The sequence below is a fragment of the Impatiens glandulifera genome, chromosome 1, assembly GCF_907164915.1.
Source record: "Impatiens glandulifera chromosome 1, dImpGla2.1, whole genome shotgun sequence".
Taxonomy (NCBI): domain Eukaryota; kingdom Viridiplantae; phylum Streptophyta; class Magnoliopsida; order Ericales; family Balsaminaceae; genus Impatiens; species Impatiens glandulifera.
Window position 1 is genome coordinate 103,781,517 of NC_061862.1, and position 14,342 is coordinate 103,795,858.

The following is a 14,342-nucleotide window of genomic DNA, read 5'->3' on the forward strand; positions in this document are numbered from 1 at the left end:
AAACAGCAGATGACCGAATTAAGTAATAACATGGACAGAAGATTCAATACCGTTGAAGAAAGACTTGCAGCGATTGAAAGTGGTGCGTCTGGAAATGGCCAAGATCCCCGCACCGGCCCCTATGATGATGAGCCTTCTTGCCACGGTCCTCTATATCGACCCCAACACTCTGGCCAGAACCGCGACCAACACTATGTTCCTCCCAAGGTTGATATTCCTGAATTTGATGGGACTAATTTGGAGGGCTGGCTCATATTTGCCGAGCAATTCTTTAGGGTGGGCAAGACGAATGATGCCACGAAACTGGACATTGTCAGCACTCACTTTTCAAAAGAGGTAAGAATGTGGCATGGCTCATATTTGCAGAACCGCAACCATATGGAAGCCTTGTCGTGGGATGTATTCAAGAGAGATCTCTTGCTGCGATTTGGTCCTCCTATACATGACACCCCCATGAGAAAATGGATGAACTTGAAGTAGGTCAGCACTACTCAAGAAGCAACATATGCATCCCTAATGAGAAGCAAGCCCTTGTATAGCGCTGAACCGCCGTTGCTGCCCAAGCCATTCAATGTTAACACGACCTGGCCAAGCAGCAAATCCAAATTGTTCATGAACTCGGTTAATCATCAAGAAGTTCAAGAACCCACCCAAGAACTAGTTTATAATGATCCACCTTTGCTACTTGAGACAAGGGATGAACCAACAATTTCTTTGCACACATTCACGGTCTTGTAAGGTACTCCTCGGTCGCAGGTCAACATAATACAAGGCAATCAGCTGGAAAAGACCTTGGAAAGTTATAATGTTATTGTGATGGTGCAAATAAAGAGTAAGCACGAAAGTCAAATTCCTTTCACTTGTTTTGGAAGACACTCTGAAAATTTTCAGCACATAATCAAAGAGTTCAATCAGCTATTCCAGCAACCCAACAACCGACCACCATCCAGGAAGGTAATTAGAAGACATGACTATTTTGTTGCACCTGTGTTGCTAGTCCGTAAAAATGACTGGGCTTGGTTGTTTGAAGACACTATAGAGTATAATCGGAAGAAAATGGTCATTTAGCTGCACCTGGGGTGCTGGGCCGAAGGAAGGACTGGATCTGGATTTTTGATAACACCTTAGTGTTTGATCGGAGCTGGAATAAATTATTTTGCACCAGGTGCTGGAGACATTGCAGCAACAAAGGTCAGCTCTTAGTAACAAAAAACTCGACTTTGGATGCACACAAAATTCTCACATGGGTGAAGTGGAGACTGATGACCCGACAAAGCTAACGAGTACAAGGTCCCAGCCAGTTCCACTATTGAAAAGGTGTTACCGAAGGTTTTTAAAGAAATGCGGTCCTACACTCCGACACTTGTTGGACCTGCTGAAATTCGACCGTACAACAAGAGAAAAGAGTTATCTTTGAAGATAGGGACATGCGCATTAGAGGTTAACCAAGTCACGGTCTTTTCGTCGAGGGCGACGAATTTTGAAGAGGGAGATAAATGTTACGGTCTAGAAATAAATGTCACGGTCCCAAATACAATTCCAACACCCTCCATCGGTCCTAGTGTGCACTTGGGTTATATTTCTGTTTGTTGTTTTAATATTTTGTTTTGTTTTCTCTTTCTATTTTACAAACCGAATTCTGTTATTTTCTAAATAGTTGTAACCGAATATTCTGGGGCAAGACATCACCTATAAAAGGCTGATCACTCTTCCTAAGGACCCATGAATGGAATAATGAATATATGAAATTATTTGTGAAAGTTCTTCACTTCTTCACCCCTCATTTGTCTATGATGTTTTGATTATTTATTTTGGATTGTTTAGTATAGACCAGTATTTCTCTTCTCACCCTTGGTTCTTCTATCCCCTCATCTCAAACGCTCTATTACAAAACTCTTTCGCTGTCCTTTGATTATATATTTCCACCCGGTCCTAGAGATCAAGAACTCGATTCTTGAAATCAAGAACCCATAAACACAACTTACGAAACAAGTCGCAACACAATATTAAAATATGAATTTATAAATTTGTTTTCAAGGCTTGGTTCGATTTCGGAATTTCACTAATCTAAACAAATTAAACATCATTTTACTCTTTTTTTTTCGTTGCATCACTCAATTTATTAACAAACGTAATTTTTTTTTTCACTACTCATTTTTACACAATCCCATTTCGAACTAACAATCAGATATATTAAACATTACAACTTTTATCCATTAAAAAAACAATAACAATTTAATTTAAGAATTAGAAAAGAAAAAAAAAAAGAAACCATATTAATTATCAACTTCAATAGTTTAATATAAATTCAGCCAACAATTAACAACTAAACTCAATAATTAAAGTATTATAAAAATAGAACATATCATATTTCAGATTGAGCTTCCAACTTCCATCTATCTTCAAAAAAATTTTTATGAAATTAAATATGTTAACTTGCTATTTGGAAATCAACATAAATGAAGTGAATCAAAATATATATAATTATTAGCTAAATTTCCAAGTATATGCTATTAACATAAATTAAGCTATATTCAAATATCTATTATTAATGTACTAATTACTTAGTTTAAAGGCTGGAAAGGGTTTTAAAATATCTACTATAAAATATAAATCAAGCTAATCAAGCAATTTGCTTCAAACTGCAAATTAGATAAAAAAAAATCACTAAATCAAGTACATCACTATATGAAACTGCACAATTGATTTCTAAATCACTCAATCAAATCAAAACTTTGCAATCAATAGCATATCATCGGACTTTTAAAATATTAGGCTCGTAAAAAAAACAATAATTATCGATGATTTTAAGAAGATGATAATTATTTTTAATAAAAAAGAGTATTGATATATATAAATAAAATAATAATTAAAAATAAAGGGTATTTTATTATTTTTGTTAATGAAATGAGTAATATAATTATTAAGAAGTGATTGATTGAAAAATTGATTTTATTTGAGTTATTTAAAACCCAAAGAGAATAAAGCCTAGTTTGATGAATCTCTCTTAATAGAATGGAACCCAAACTGAAAATATTAAGTGAAAGAGTTTATTGAGTCTTGAAGAAGAACTTTGCACTTGTCAAATTCGCGGTGAAGATTTATATTATTAGACCATGATTATTTAATTTATAATTTTATTTATGTGCATATATTTTGTATTTAGTTTTGACCAACTAATTAATATATATATATATATACCAACATGTTATTCATGTTTATTTACCCTCACACAAGATTCAAAATAATGATAAATATTTAACATTCATTCCTAAAAACTCGTTAATTAAAATATAATGTTATTGATGTGAAATTATATGTTGTTTAATTTATAAAACACAGTTTATACAATGCAATTTCATAGGTTCATCCAACTTTTTGTTGAATTTGAAATATAGAACCTATTATATTTGGTTAGTTGTAAATTCAATATATATATATTATTTTTAATTCAACCCGACCGTTTTTTCTCACAAAATTATCAAGAAACTATTGATACTTAGTTAAACATTATATGCTTAATTATCAATTACAACTTTAGAAACAAAAATATATTTGAAAAAAAAAAGTTAATATGACTCTTCATTTCATCTTAAAGCATTTTTAATAAAAAAAAAAATTAATTATAATCCAACTATGGGCTAGTTTGATTCAATAAACAATTTATTGCCGTTAGCTTATTTTCAGGTAAGTTTGATATGATCTTAACTTGGGTATGTTTGATTCGGCCTATACGCCCAGTTTATTTATTTTTTTATATTTATAATATTATTTAATAAAAATATTATATTTATAATATTATATATATTTATTAATTTAATTTAAATTTAAATTAAAAAATAGTATATATTTTAAAATAAATTATATTAATATATTCATTTTTATAAATTTTTTGTTAATATATAATTTTAAATATTAATAAATGACTTAAATTAAAAAATAATATATTTTAAAATAAATGATATGAATAAAATAAATAATTTATTATTATTACATATATTTTTCACATTTTTACCTTTTTCCTTGATCAAATCTTTCAATTTTTAATTTATTTTTAAATTCTCTCGTCCTTTTCATTTCAATTTAATAATAATTTTAAATAATTAAGTCTAGTTTAATTTATAAAATTATAATTATAAATAAAAATATTATATTGTATTTATATTTCATATTTTGCTTAATTATTTTATATATTAAGATATATATATATATTATAAGTAATAAATAAAAATATATTTAAATATATGTTTTTTTATTATAATAATTTTATATAAATATATAAAAATATTATAAATATATGAAATAGATGAGAGGGAATTAATAAAATGATTAGAAAGATATTAAATAGATGAGAGAAAATGAATAAATGAAATGAATGAAATAGATGAGAGAGAATGAATAAAAAATTATTTAAAAATTATGAGAGAAAGAAACGTTGAGATTATAATTTTAAACGAAACTTATTACATAAAGTTTACGCAAACGCCTATACGAGGCTGACTTATAAACCCCGAATCAAAAGAGTCCTATATTTTTTTTTTGACCAAATACAAAATAATCTTTATCTTAAAAGAAATCCAACAAATCTTATAAAATCAAGACATATCATCACCTTTTATGACTAATTGTTAATCTGATTGTTTGCTTAAACGTATAAGTTTCACATTTAAAACAAATATATAACATTTTATTGAAAAACATATAATATTTTTATCTCTTTTATAACATCACCTATTTCTTAAAAATTCAATCACACAATTTCTCAACAAAAATATCAAATACCTCTATTATATATTTGTTTATAATTTAAATACAAAATTATTTAAATAATATAATCCAAATAATTTTAAATAATCAACTTATTTATTTATTTAAATAAGATTGTGAATTCATAAAATAACCAAGATTAAACAAACCCTTAAACTTAAATTCTAACCAACCAAAATAAAAATAAAAATGGACAATTTAAAAAAAATATTTACTTGAATAAATGATTAAACAATCTATATATATATAATGCTTAATTTTTAAAGTGTCCGGATTGTCGAATCGAGATATGAGGTTAATTTAGATATATATGAGAGTAAATGGATATTTGGATCTGATTATGGGTTGACCCGCTCATAAAAATTTTATCATAATATTTTTTTCACGATTTTTTATATTATTAATCGTTCACGTGCATTTGCAACGAGATAAAAAAATATTATAACTTATAAATAATTACAGATAAGACATAAAAATAAATTCCATACCAGAACTTTCTTTACTTCCTCACCAATGAAAATAAAGCCAATCAGTCATCTCAATTTCCTTATCTCTGTTTTCTCTTTCTCTGTTTGCAGAAGAAAGGAAAAGAGAATATGGCGGCCACGCTTACTCTACTCAAACTTCCATTTCTTCCCCAAAAACCTTCGAATTCACAATCAAAGCTCCGAATCACATCATCCAAACAATACCATCTTCCCAATCCCAATGAAGAATCAAACCCACATCACAAAATCTTCATTCAGACAATCGATCGATTAAACTCAGCCTCAATTCCTCTCGCAACTCTTGCATTTCCATTCATCTTTGATTCACAGGTAAAATCAAAATCAAATTCAATTTCATGGGTTTGTTTGTGTTTATTTGGACTATAGTATCTAGATCTCTCAATGGGTTCTTCTTCATTTTCCATTTTAAGGATGCGTTAGCTGTGAATGGAGAATTAGGGTTATTGGAAGGAAGAACAGCGGCTTTGATTCATCCATTAGTAATGGGTGGTCTGTTTTTCTATACATTGTGGGCTGGTTATTTAGGTTGGCAATGGAGGAGAGTTAGAACAGTTCAAGATGAGATTAATGAACTGAAGAAGGAGGTTAAACCAATTGCTGTCACACCAGATGGAAGTTCCCCTGCAGCCGATCTTCTTCCCCAATCCCCTGTTGAATCCAAAATTAAGCAGCTTACCGAGGTGGGTTGGTCACAAATTTTGGTTTAATTACTTAAAACTTCTTAATTTTGATTGGTGTTTATTGCTAATAGAAATAGTGATAAGCAAAATCCATGTAACCCAAAAACCGAATAACTGACCGTTTAAGAAACAATGTTAAGTTGCTCGCTCTAGTAAAAATTTGATTTTATGAATGATGTCGATAATGATGTGACAACACGTGATGTACTTAAATCTAATTAGAGATAAATTTCATTTTCTAAGTTCAATCATGTATTGTCACATATTCTCGACACCATTTATGATAACTAATTCTTGTTCAAAATGAACCATGTACATTTTACTTTGAACATCCACAACAAGCATGATCCCATTTAAATTTGACCATTTTTTTTAGTAAACTTAATTTGGTACTAATATATTAGCATACAAAAGTCAATTTAACTAAGGTTATTTAAATTTCCTTGATACAAGGTTACACTATTGTTTTGATATTAGTTTCATATTTTATATAGACAAAGTAGTTAAAACTCATGTAATCTAGTTAACTTACAAATTTAAAATGTTTTACTTAATTCGATAAATTATGAATAATTTAACTCAGAAGTATAATATAATCATAGAAAAGACAACTTTAATCTTTAAAATTAAATAAATTACATTACTATAAGGTATAATAGTCTCTAAATATTTTTTTAACATTAGCTTCATACCTTATCAAATGAACTTACATACTAAATACTTAAAGTTTACTTATTTTCATTAAGTTATTTAATATTTATTTTTCAGAGGCATCTAGTTTGACACTTAATATTCAACATTGAATACTTAGTTATAACTATCCTTTGAATTTGATGATGATGAATGATACTTGAATGATCAGGAGAGGAAGGAATTGGTGAAAGGTCAATATAGGGATAGACATTTTAATGCAGGATCAATATTGTTAGCTTTTGGAGTGCTGGAATCGGTAGCTGGAGGATTCAACACTTGGTTTAGAACTGGAAAGCTATTTCCAGGTCCTCATCTGTATGCTGGGGCGGCCATAACAGTTCTTTGGGCCGCTGCAGCAGCTCTTGTTCCCCCGATGCAAAAAGGGAACGATACCGCTAGGAGTCTTCATATAGCTTTGAATGCTTTGAATGTTCTTCTCTTCGTTTCTCAAATCCCAACTGGATTTGATATTGTCTTAAAAGTTTTTGAGTTTACCAAATGGCCTTGAATCTTGATGAACATACTCAATCTAAATATTATATATTAGGTTTGCTTTGTTTTAGAATTGTCATTTATCTTTGGTTGGAAGTGTTTTTAATAGAAGTTTGAGAGTTATCTCATGCATAGATTTTATTTGTTATTTGATCTTTGTAAAGACGAATTGTATTACATTATACTTGGTGATGAGCTTGTTTGATGCAGATTATTTGTAATTATTTTTAAATAATTTAATTATTCCATTATTTTATTTTATTCCGTATTTTAAACTATTAATTAAAACACAAAATATCATTTCTCTATTTGTATAAAATTTTAAATATTAAGGTTAATTTGCTTAGCTTTTTTTCTTAGGATTTTTAAATGAAAAAAATTAATTATACTACAAAGAATGGTAGATACATAGATCAAGTGAGAAGAACCGTGTCTAAATGTTATAAATTCAATTCTCCCTAAATATATTTAAATGTCATAATTTCCCACTAAAAAATACTTATGTTCCTAAATTAAGAAATCAATAAAAGGTAAACTATCCTAAACAAAAGACATTAAAAAAACAAAAGTATGGAAGACTTAAACAATACAAGGACACAACCATAAAATCAAACACAAAACAAAGATAAAATGACAAGAAAATCTAAGAATAACATACACACACAAAAAAAACACAAACAAGATAGTAGATGAATGGCCAAATAGAATGGACAAATAATTCACCTTTGCTAGTATGATGGGTGGATTTCCAAAGTGATGATTGGTCAATAGTAGTTGTGGAGGTATGAGGAATAAATTACTTTTATTGTGTACTTGTGTTTCCTATTTTGTCCTATTAAACTTCATTATGATAGCCATGTGTAATATGTTATTAGTTAACATATTTTTGTATGAACTAATAATGCACACTCTAAGAATTATAATAACACCCCACCCACGGACATGTTCTTTTGCTTTTATTTAAAATGTTTTCTAACTTTTTTAATATCTTAAACTCTGAACTAGATTGAATTTTTATGCAACTAACTTTTTAGAAGGTATATTTCTAATTTATGTTTAAATAATTAACTCACATTTTCAAATAGTATTTGTCTACCTTCTTTATTGACTTTACCTTTACTTTATTCCTCCTATATTTAATTTATTTTCCATCTATATTTTATTATTGTTAGTTAATTTAAATCATAATTCTAACAAAAAATTTTTTTTTACCATTATATCATTTCTTAAAATCATTTAAAAATTACCAATCAACATATATCAAGTTAAAAAATGTTAGTCAATAGTTATCACTTTTCAATAACTAGTTTATTTAACTACACATTTATATTATATATATATATATATATATATATAATATATATAGATATATAATATAGATATATATATATCTATATTATATATCTATATATATTATATATATATATATATCTATATATATATAATAACTCTTAATTTAAAACGTTTCTCTCCATAATTATTCACGTCATCAAATAATTTATCTTTCTTAATTTATATATTTGTTTCCACACTAATAATATAATTATTTTTCATTAATAAATTTATATTAAAATATATAATATTATATAATATATATTTTTATATATATAATAAAACAATATATAATAACATTTAATCTGAAACTTAATAATTTCTCATTCATAATTTATTTATTTTTGTTAATTAATTTATCTCTTATAATAATATATATATTTATATATATTAATAGATTTCTCTCTCTTTTACTTATATTATATATATATTCTAATTATATAAATATATAAAATTAAATTAAATTAAATTAAATATTATATTATATATATATATATGATATAGAAAATAATAAAATAAATTAAATTATGAAAGAAAAATGAAGAGGGAGAAATTATTAATAATTATATATATTTTTAAAATAGAAAAATTAAGAAGGAAAAGTTATCCTAATTTCATATCCTAAATTTTTCAATATTATATAAATTTATTAATAAAAATAATATTTTTTAAAAATTTTTCTCTCTCTTATATATATATATATATAATTTTCTAATTATATATTTATTAATTATATATAATATAACAATTTAATATGTTAAAATTTTATTTATACATACAATAATAAAAAAATAAAATATTTATGTAAAATTAATAATGACAGAGAATATTTTTTACTCTTAATATCTTTTTACTAATTAATTTTTTATTATTTTCTATATCATATATAAAATAATATATTTATTTGATGATTATGCATATATAATCATTAAATAAATATATTAAATTAAATATTATATTATATATATATATATAGAAAAAAATTAAGAAAAATAAAAATTAGAGGAAGAAATAATCCCTGTCACCATTAATTATATATATATATAAAACACAAAAAAAAAAAAAAAATTTAAGATTTTTGTTGAAAAGAAATTTAGTTAGATATAAAAATATTTATATATAAAACTAAATAAATAAATATGTAATATAATATAATTTTTATATATTGAAAAATAAATTAGGTAAGAATATTTTTAATTAGAATAATATATATATATATAATGAAAATATAATAATTATTTTTTTAATAAATTTATATAATATATTAAAAAAAATTATGATTATAAATTTGATTATGTATAATAGTATATAATATATATAATGCTTACTTTTAATTTGATTGGTTTGTGGGATCGAGAGTTGTGGTTAATTTATATATATATATATATATATATATATATATATATATATATATATATATGTAAATGGATATTTGGGTCGGATCGTGGGTTGTCCTGCCCATAAACGGGTACGACCCTCGATCAACTAAGCTAATAATTCTTTTATTTTAAATTCAATACCAAATTTGATTAACGTTAATATTTTAAAAATATAAATTTAAAATTTTAATTAACTAATATATATAATAATGCTTAAATTGAATTATTTTGTTTGCCAGATGGAGACTTGTGGTTAATTTGGATATATATGTGAGAGTAATTTATATTTGGATCGAATCGTGGATTGACCCGCCTATAAACTTAAAACGGTTAAAAATAAAATTAAAAATTTTATATGTATATTTCGAACTTTCAACTTAACAAAAACAAGTACAACCTTTTAATCAAGTGTGATTAATGTGTAGTTTTCAGAAGGATAATAGGTAGGTAACGAATGAGAGTGGTTAAAAAATATATATCAAATATTTGATTGACCAAAATGTGAGGTCACGAGGTTAATGTCGATTGAGATTGACGGTTTATTTCCTATGGACAAGAGACGTGTGAAAAAGTGATTGACATGTGGTTTGGCAAGAGATAAGAAGTGAGTAACAAGGGATCGTGAGGTCAAAAGATTAAAGGTCAATTGAAATTGGTGGTTGGTTTGTTGAAAAATAGGAGACGTGTAAAACTGTGATTAAGATTGGTGGTTAGTTTTATAAGGAATAACAAACAATGTGATTGAGATTGGTAGTTGGTTTAAAATGAAAAAATAATATATATATATATATATAAAATAAAAAAACAACAATTATTTTTTCTAATAAATTTATATAATATATTGAGAAAAATTATGATTATAAATTTGATTATGTATAATGTTATATCATTATATTAGTATATAATATATATAATGCTTACTTTTAATTTGCTTGGTTTGTCGGATCGAGAGTTGTGGTTAATTTATATATATATATATATATATATATATATGAGTGTGTTAGGGTCCACAAATCAAGGCATCGGTCCTAAAATAATTCTAGCAACTTTTCTCGGCACTCGTTTTCGGTCCTATTGTGCACATGGGGGTTCTATTGTGCACATGGGCCAGATTTCTATTTTGTTGTTTTAATATTTTGTTTTTTGCTTTTCTTTTCTATTTTACAAACCAAATTCTATTATTTTTTAGTAGTTGTTGTAACCGAATATTTTGGGGGCAAGACATCACCTATATAAGACTGATCTTTCTTCCTCAATTACCATGAATGGAATAATGAAGATATGAACTTCTCCCCCATTCATCTATTATTATTTACTATGGACTGTTTGGTATAGACCAACAGTATTTCTTTTCGCACCCTTGGTTCTTCTATCCCCTCCTCCCAAATTCTCTATTGAAAATCTTCCATTGCCCTTTAATTGCAGAATTTTCACCGGTCCTAGAGATCAAGAACTTGATTCTTGAGATCAAAAACTCATAAACACACCTTACGAAACAAGTCGTAACATAGTTTAAATGGATATTTGGGTCGGATCGTGGGTTGACCTGCCCATAAACGGGTACGACCCCTCAACCAACTAAGCTAATAAAATCTTTTATTTTAAATTTAATACCAAATTTGATTAACGTTAAATAATTTAAAAATATAAATTTAAAATTTTAATTAACTAATAATATAATAATGCTTAATTGAATTAATTATTTGTCAGATGGAGACTTGTGGTTAATTTGGATATATATGTGAGAGTAATTTATATTTGGATCGAATCGTGGGTTGACCCGCCTATAAACTTAAAACGATTAAAAATAAAATTAAAAGATGTTATATGTATATTTTAAACTTTCAACTTAACAAAAACAAGTACAACCTTTTAATCAAGTGTGATTGATGTGTGGTTTTCAGAAGGATAATAGGTCAGTAACGAATGAGAGTGGTTAAAAAATATATATCAAATATTTGATTGACCAAAATGTGAGGTCACGAGGTTAATTTCGATTGAGATTGACGGTTTATTTCCTATGGATAAGAGACGTGTGAAAAAGTGATTGAGATGTGATTTGGCAAGAGATAAGAAATGAGTAACAAAGGATCGTGAGGTCAAAAGATTAAAGGTCAATTGAAATTGGTGGTTGGTTTGTTGAAAAATAGGAGACGTGTAAAACTGTGATTGAGATTGGTGGTTAGTTGTATAAAGAATAACAAACATTTGAAAATGTGATTGAGATTGGTAGTTGGTTTACCAAAGAATAAGAGACGTATGAAAAATTGTGAGTCACAAAATATCGACTAGTTAAATAATTGCTAATATATATTAAATACAATATATATATATACACAAAATTATAAATTTATTTCAACACTATCAAGTGATCTAAAGATAAAGCGTTCACATCTCATATTTAAGACCAGGTTTGAATCCCAAAAATTGGATATTTTAAATTGAGGGTATTGGACTAACTTCTTAAATTTGAAAAAAAAGTATGTGAAAAATAAATTATAAAGTTTGTGAATGTTCGTGTTTTATGACTATTTATGATTGATTTAATTTTATAATATATATTTTTTATTTGTATCGTCTTTATCTTTGTTTTATAATTATAACTCTGCAACACATAGTATATTAGCTAGTTATAATAAAACCAAATTTATACTAAGGTTTTAAAAACAGTTCCGCTCATCAACCCGGTTTTTTGGACGGACTTTAGTCCGACAGGTTCAATCGGTTGAACCACTTGGACCAAATTTTAATTTCGGTATGGTGAAACCAATAAATAAATAAAAAGGATTATTTAAAAGTAATAAATAACCATTTATTTTTAACTTAACTATGATTAATTTTTAACCTTTAATTTATTTTCTCTCTCCAAGTATTGTCTTCTCCAATCTATTGTCTCTCTCCTCCAAGTATCATCTTCTCTAAATATCATCTTTTGATTGTCACCGTTTTATACAAGCGAAAGTAAAACAAAGGCTCAATCTCCATGTCTTTTATTTGACTTCTCATCTAAGCTGAACAGATCTAATTAGACTAACTTAGAACAAATCTAATCAAACATTTTAATTCTAGGGTTTTAAGATAATTCTCGTGGTCGAAGGAACCAAATGCCGGTCTTTTAATTCAGTTATTTTTTACATGGTGTGTGGTTGATGGAGGCGAGGAAGAGGAAAAACTTGACGTATAAGAATTATATCCCTCAAAAAGATTCATAATCATATTGAAATTTTGGTGTTTGGATAAAGAAAACATTTTCAAACGGGAATTTCGGGATCATTTTTCTGTTCGAACCATCCAGTTCAACCGGATATTGACCGGTTCATAAAGTTTACGTATCAAAGCGGTACAGTTAATCACTCGTTTCGGTCCGACCGCAATGTATTTTAAAACCTTGATTAATACTATACTTCATTATAATAACTATATGATATAATTAAAAATCAAATAAAAAAATATATCCTTCTAATCCAATTATACAACTTACTAAAATATATAACCATTTTAAAATTTTAATCCTAAGTAAATAAACAATTCCAAAGTTAAAAACCTTTATTCCAAGAGGATAGATTCAGAAATACTGTCACACAATTTGACAAAAGATTATCATGTTGGAATAGTGGTATTTCAGGCATTGCTTTGCCTGCATCCTTAAATGGAAGTTGGGTTAAACTTTTCCATCCTCAAGCACATATTCAATATACAGCTTGGTATATCTGAAAATATTGTTTTATTCTGAGGATGTTTACACTTACTTGTCACTTAGTGCAAAAAAGTATGATTCTGTTATATTAGGGAAATTAGGGATGTTAGATAAACTGAAAATAGACCACAAGAACAGAAGCTAGTCTGCACAGTTGTTGTGTCCCAATCTATAAAGATGACACAAATTAAACAAGGAACGTTAATAGTAACGAGAATCAGCAAGGATGAGGGGAATTATGATAAAAGAGAAGAAATATGGACAAGATAGATTGAATCAGAATTGAGACGAAAAATAAAAGTAGGGCTGAGCCCATTCCATTAGGAAGAAATCAGAATCGTTTATATCATATTTTTGCCTATCTGTTACTCTAATCATACTACTAGTATTACATATTGGTTATCTAACTACCAATCCAACTACTAACTATTTCTACAATCTTCCATGAGGCTGAATCTCCAGTGTATGTGTATTGTTGACTTTATGTACTTTTCCCTGGTCATTACAGAGCACTTTGTAGCTGTGAAATTATCTATAATTTAAACATGATACAGCTGAAATTCGGAACACACTTTCAAAATGATCAAAACAAAGGAACAAGTATGAAGTTTGGTTTAATCACATGGCAAGCAAACATAATTTTAAGAAAATAATTGAGACCTGCATCTTCTTTTGTCCTCAATATTTGTATTTTGCACAAGTTTGAGTGCAAACATACATGTGCATTTGGACATGTTTGTCTTTTTCTAAAGAAACAGGATGATAGCACAAGAAAAACTTAGGTATTATACAT

The 14,342-nt window shown here is 27.0% G+C and overlaps 1 protein-coding gene across 1 annotated transcript; it reads left to right on the top strand.

The window, feature by feature from the left end:
* The first annotated feature begins 5,304 nt into the window (after positions 1-5,304).
* On the top strand, positions 5,305-7,275 carry LOC124922690. The gene is made up of 3 exons (XM_047463406.1): positions 5,305-5,585; positions 5,687-5,956; positions 6,819-7,275. Exons 1-3 carry the CDS (start codon positions 5,364-5,366, stop codon positions 7,155-7,157), a joined length of 831 nt encoding a protein of 276 aa, XP_047319362.1. The 5' UTR covers positions 5,305-5,363; the 3' UTR covers positions 7,158-7,275.
* The last annotated feature ends 7,067 nt before the right edge of the window (positions 7,276-14,342 follow it).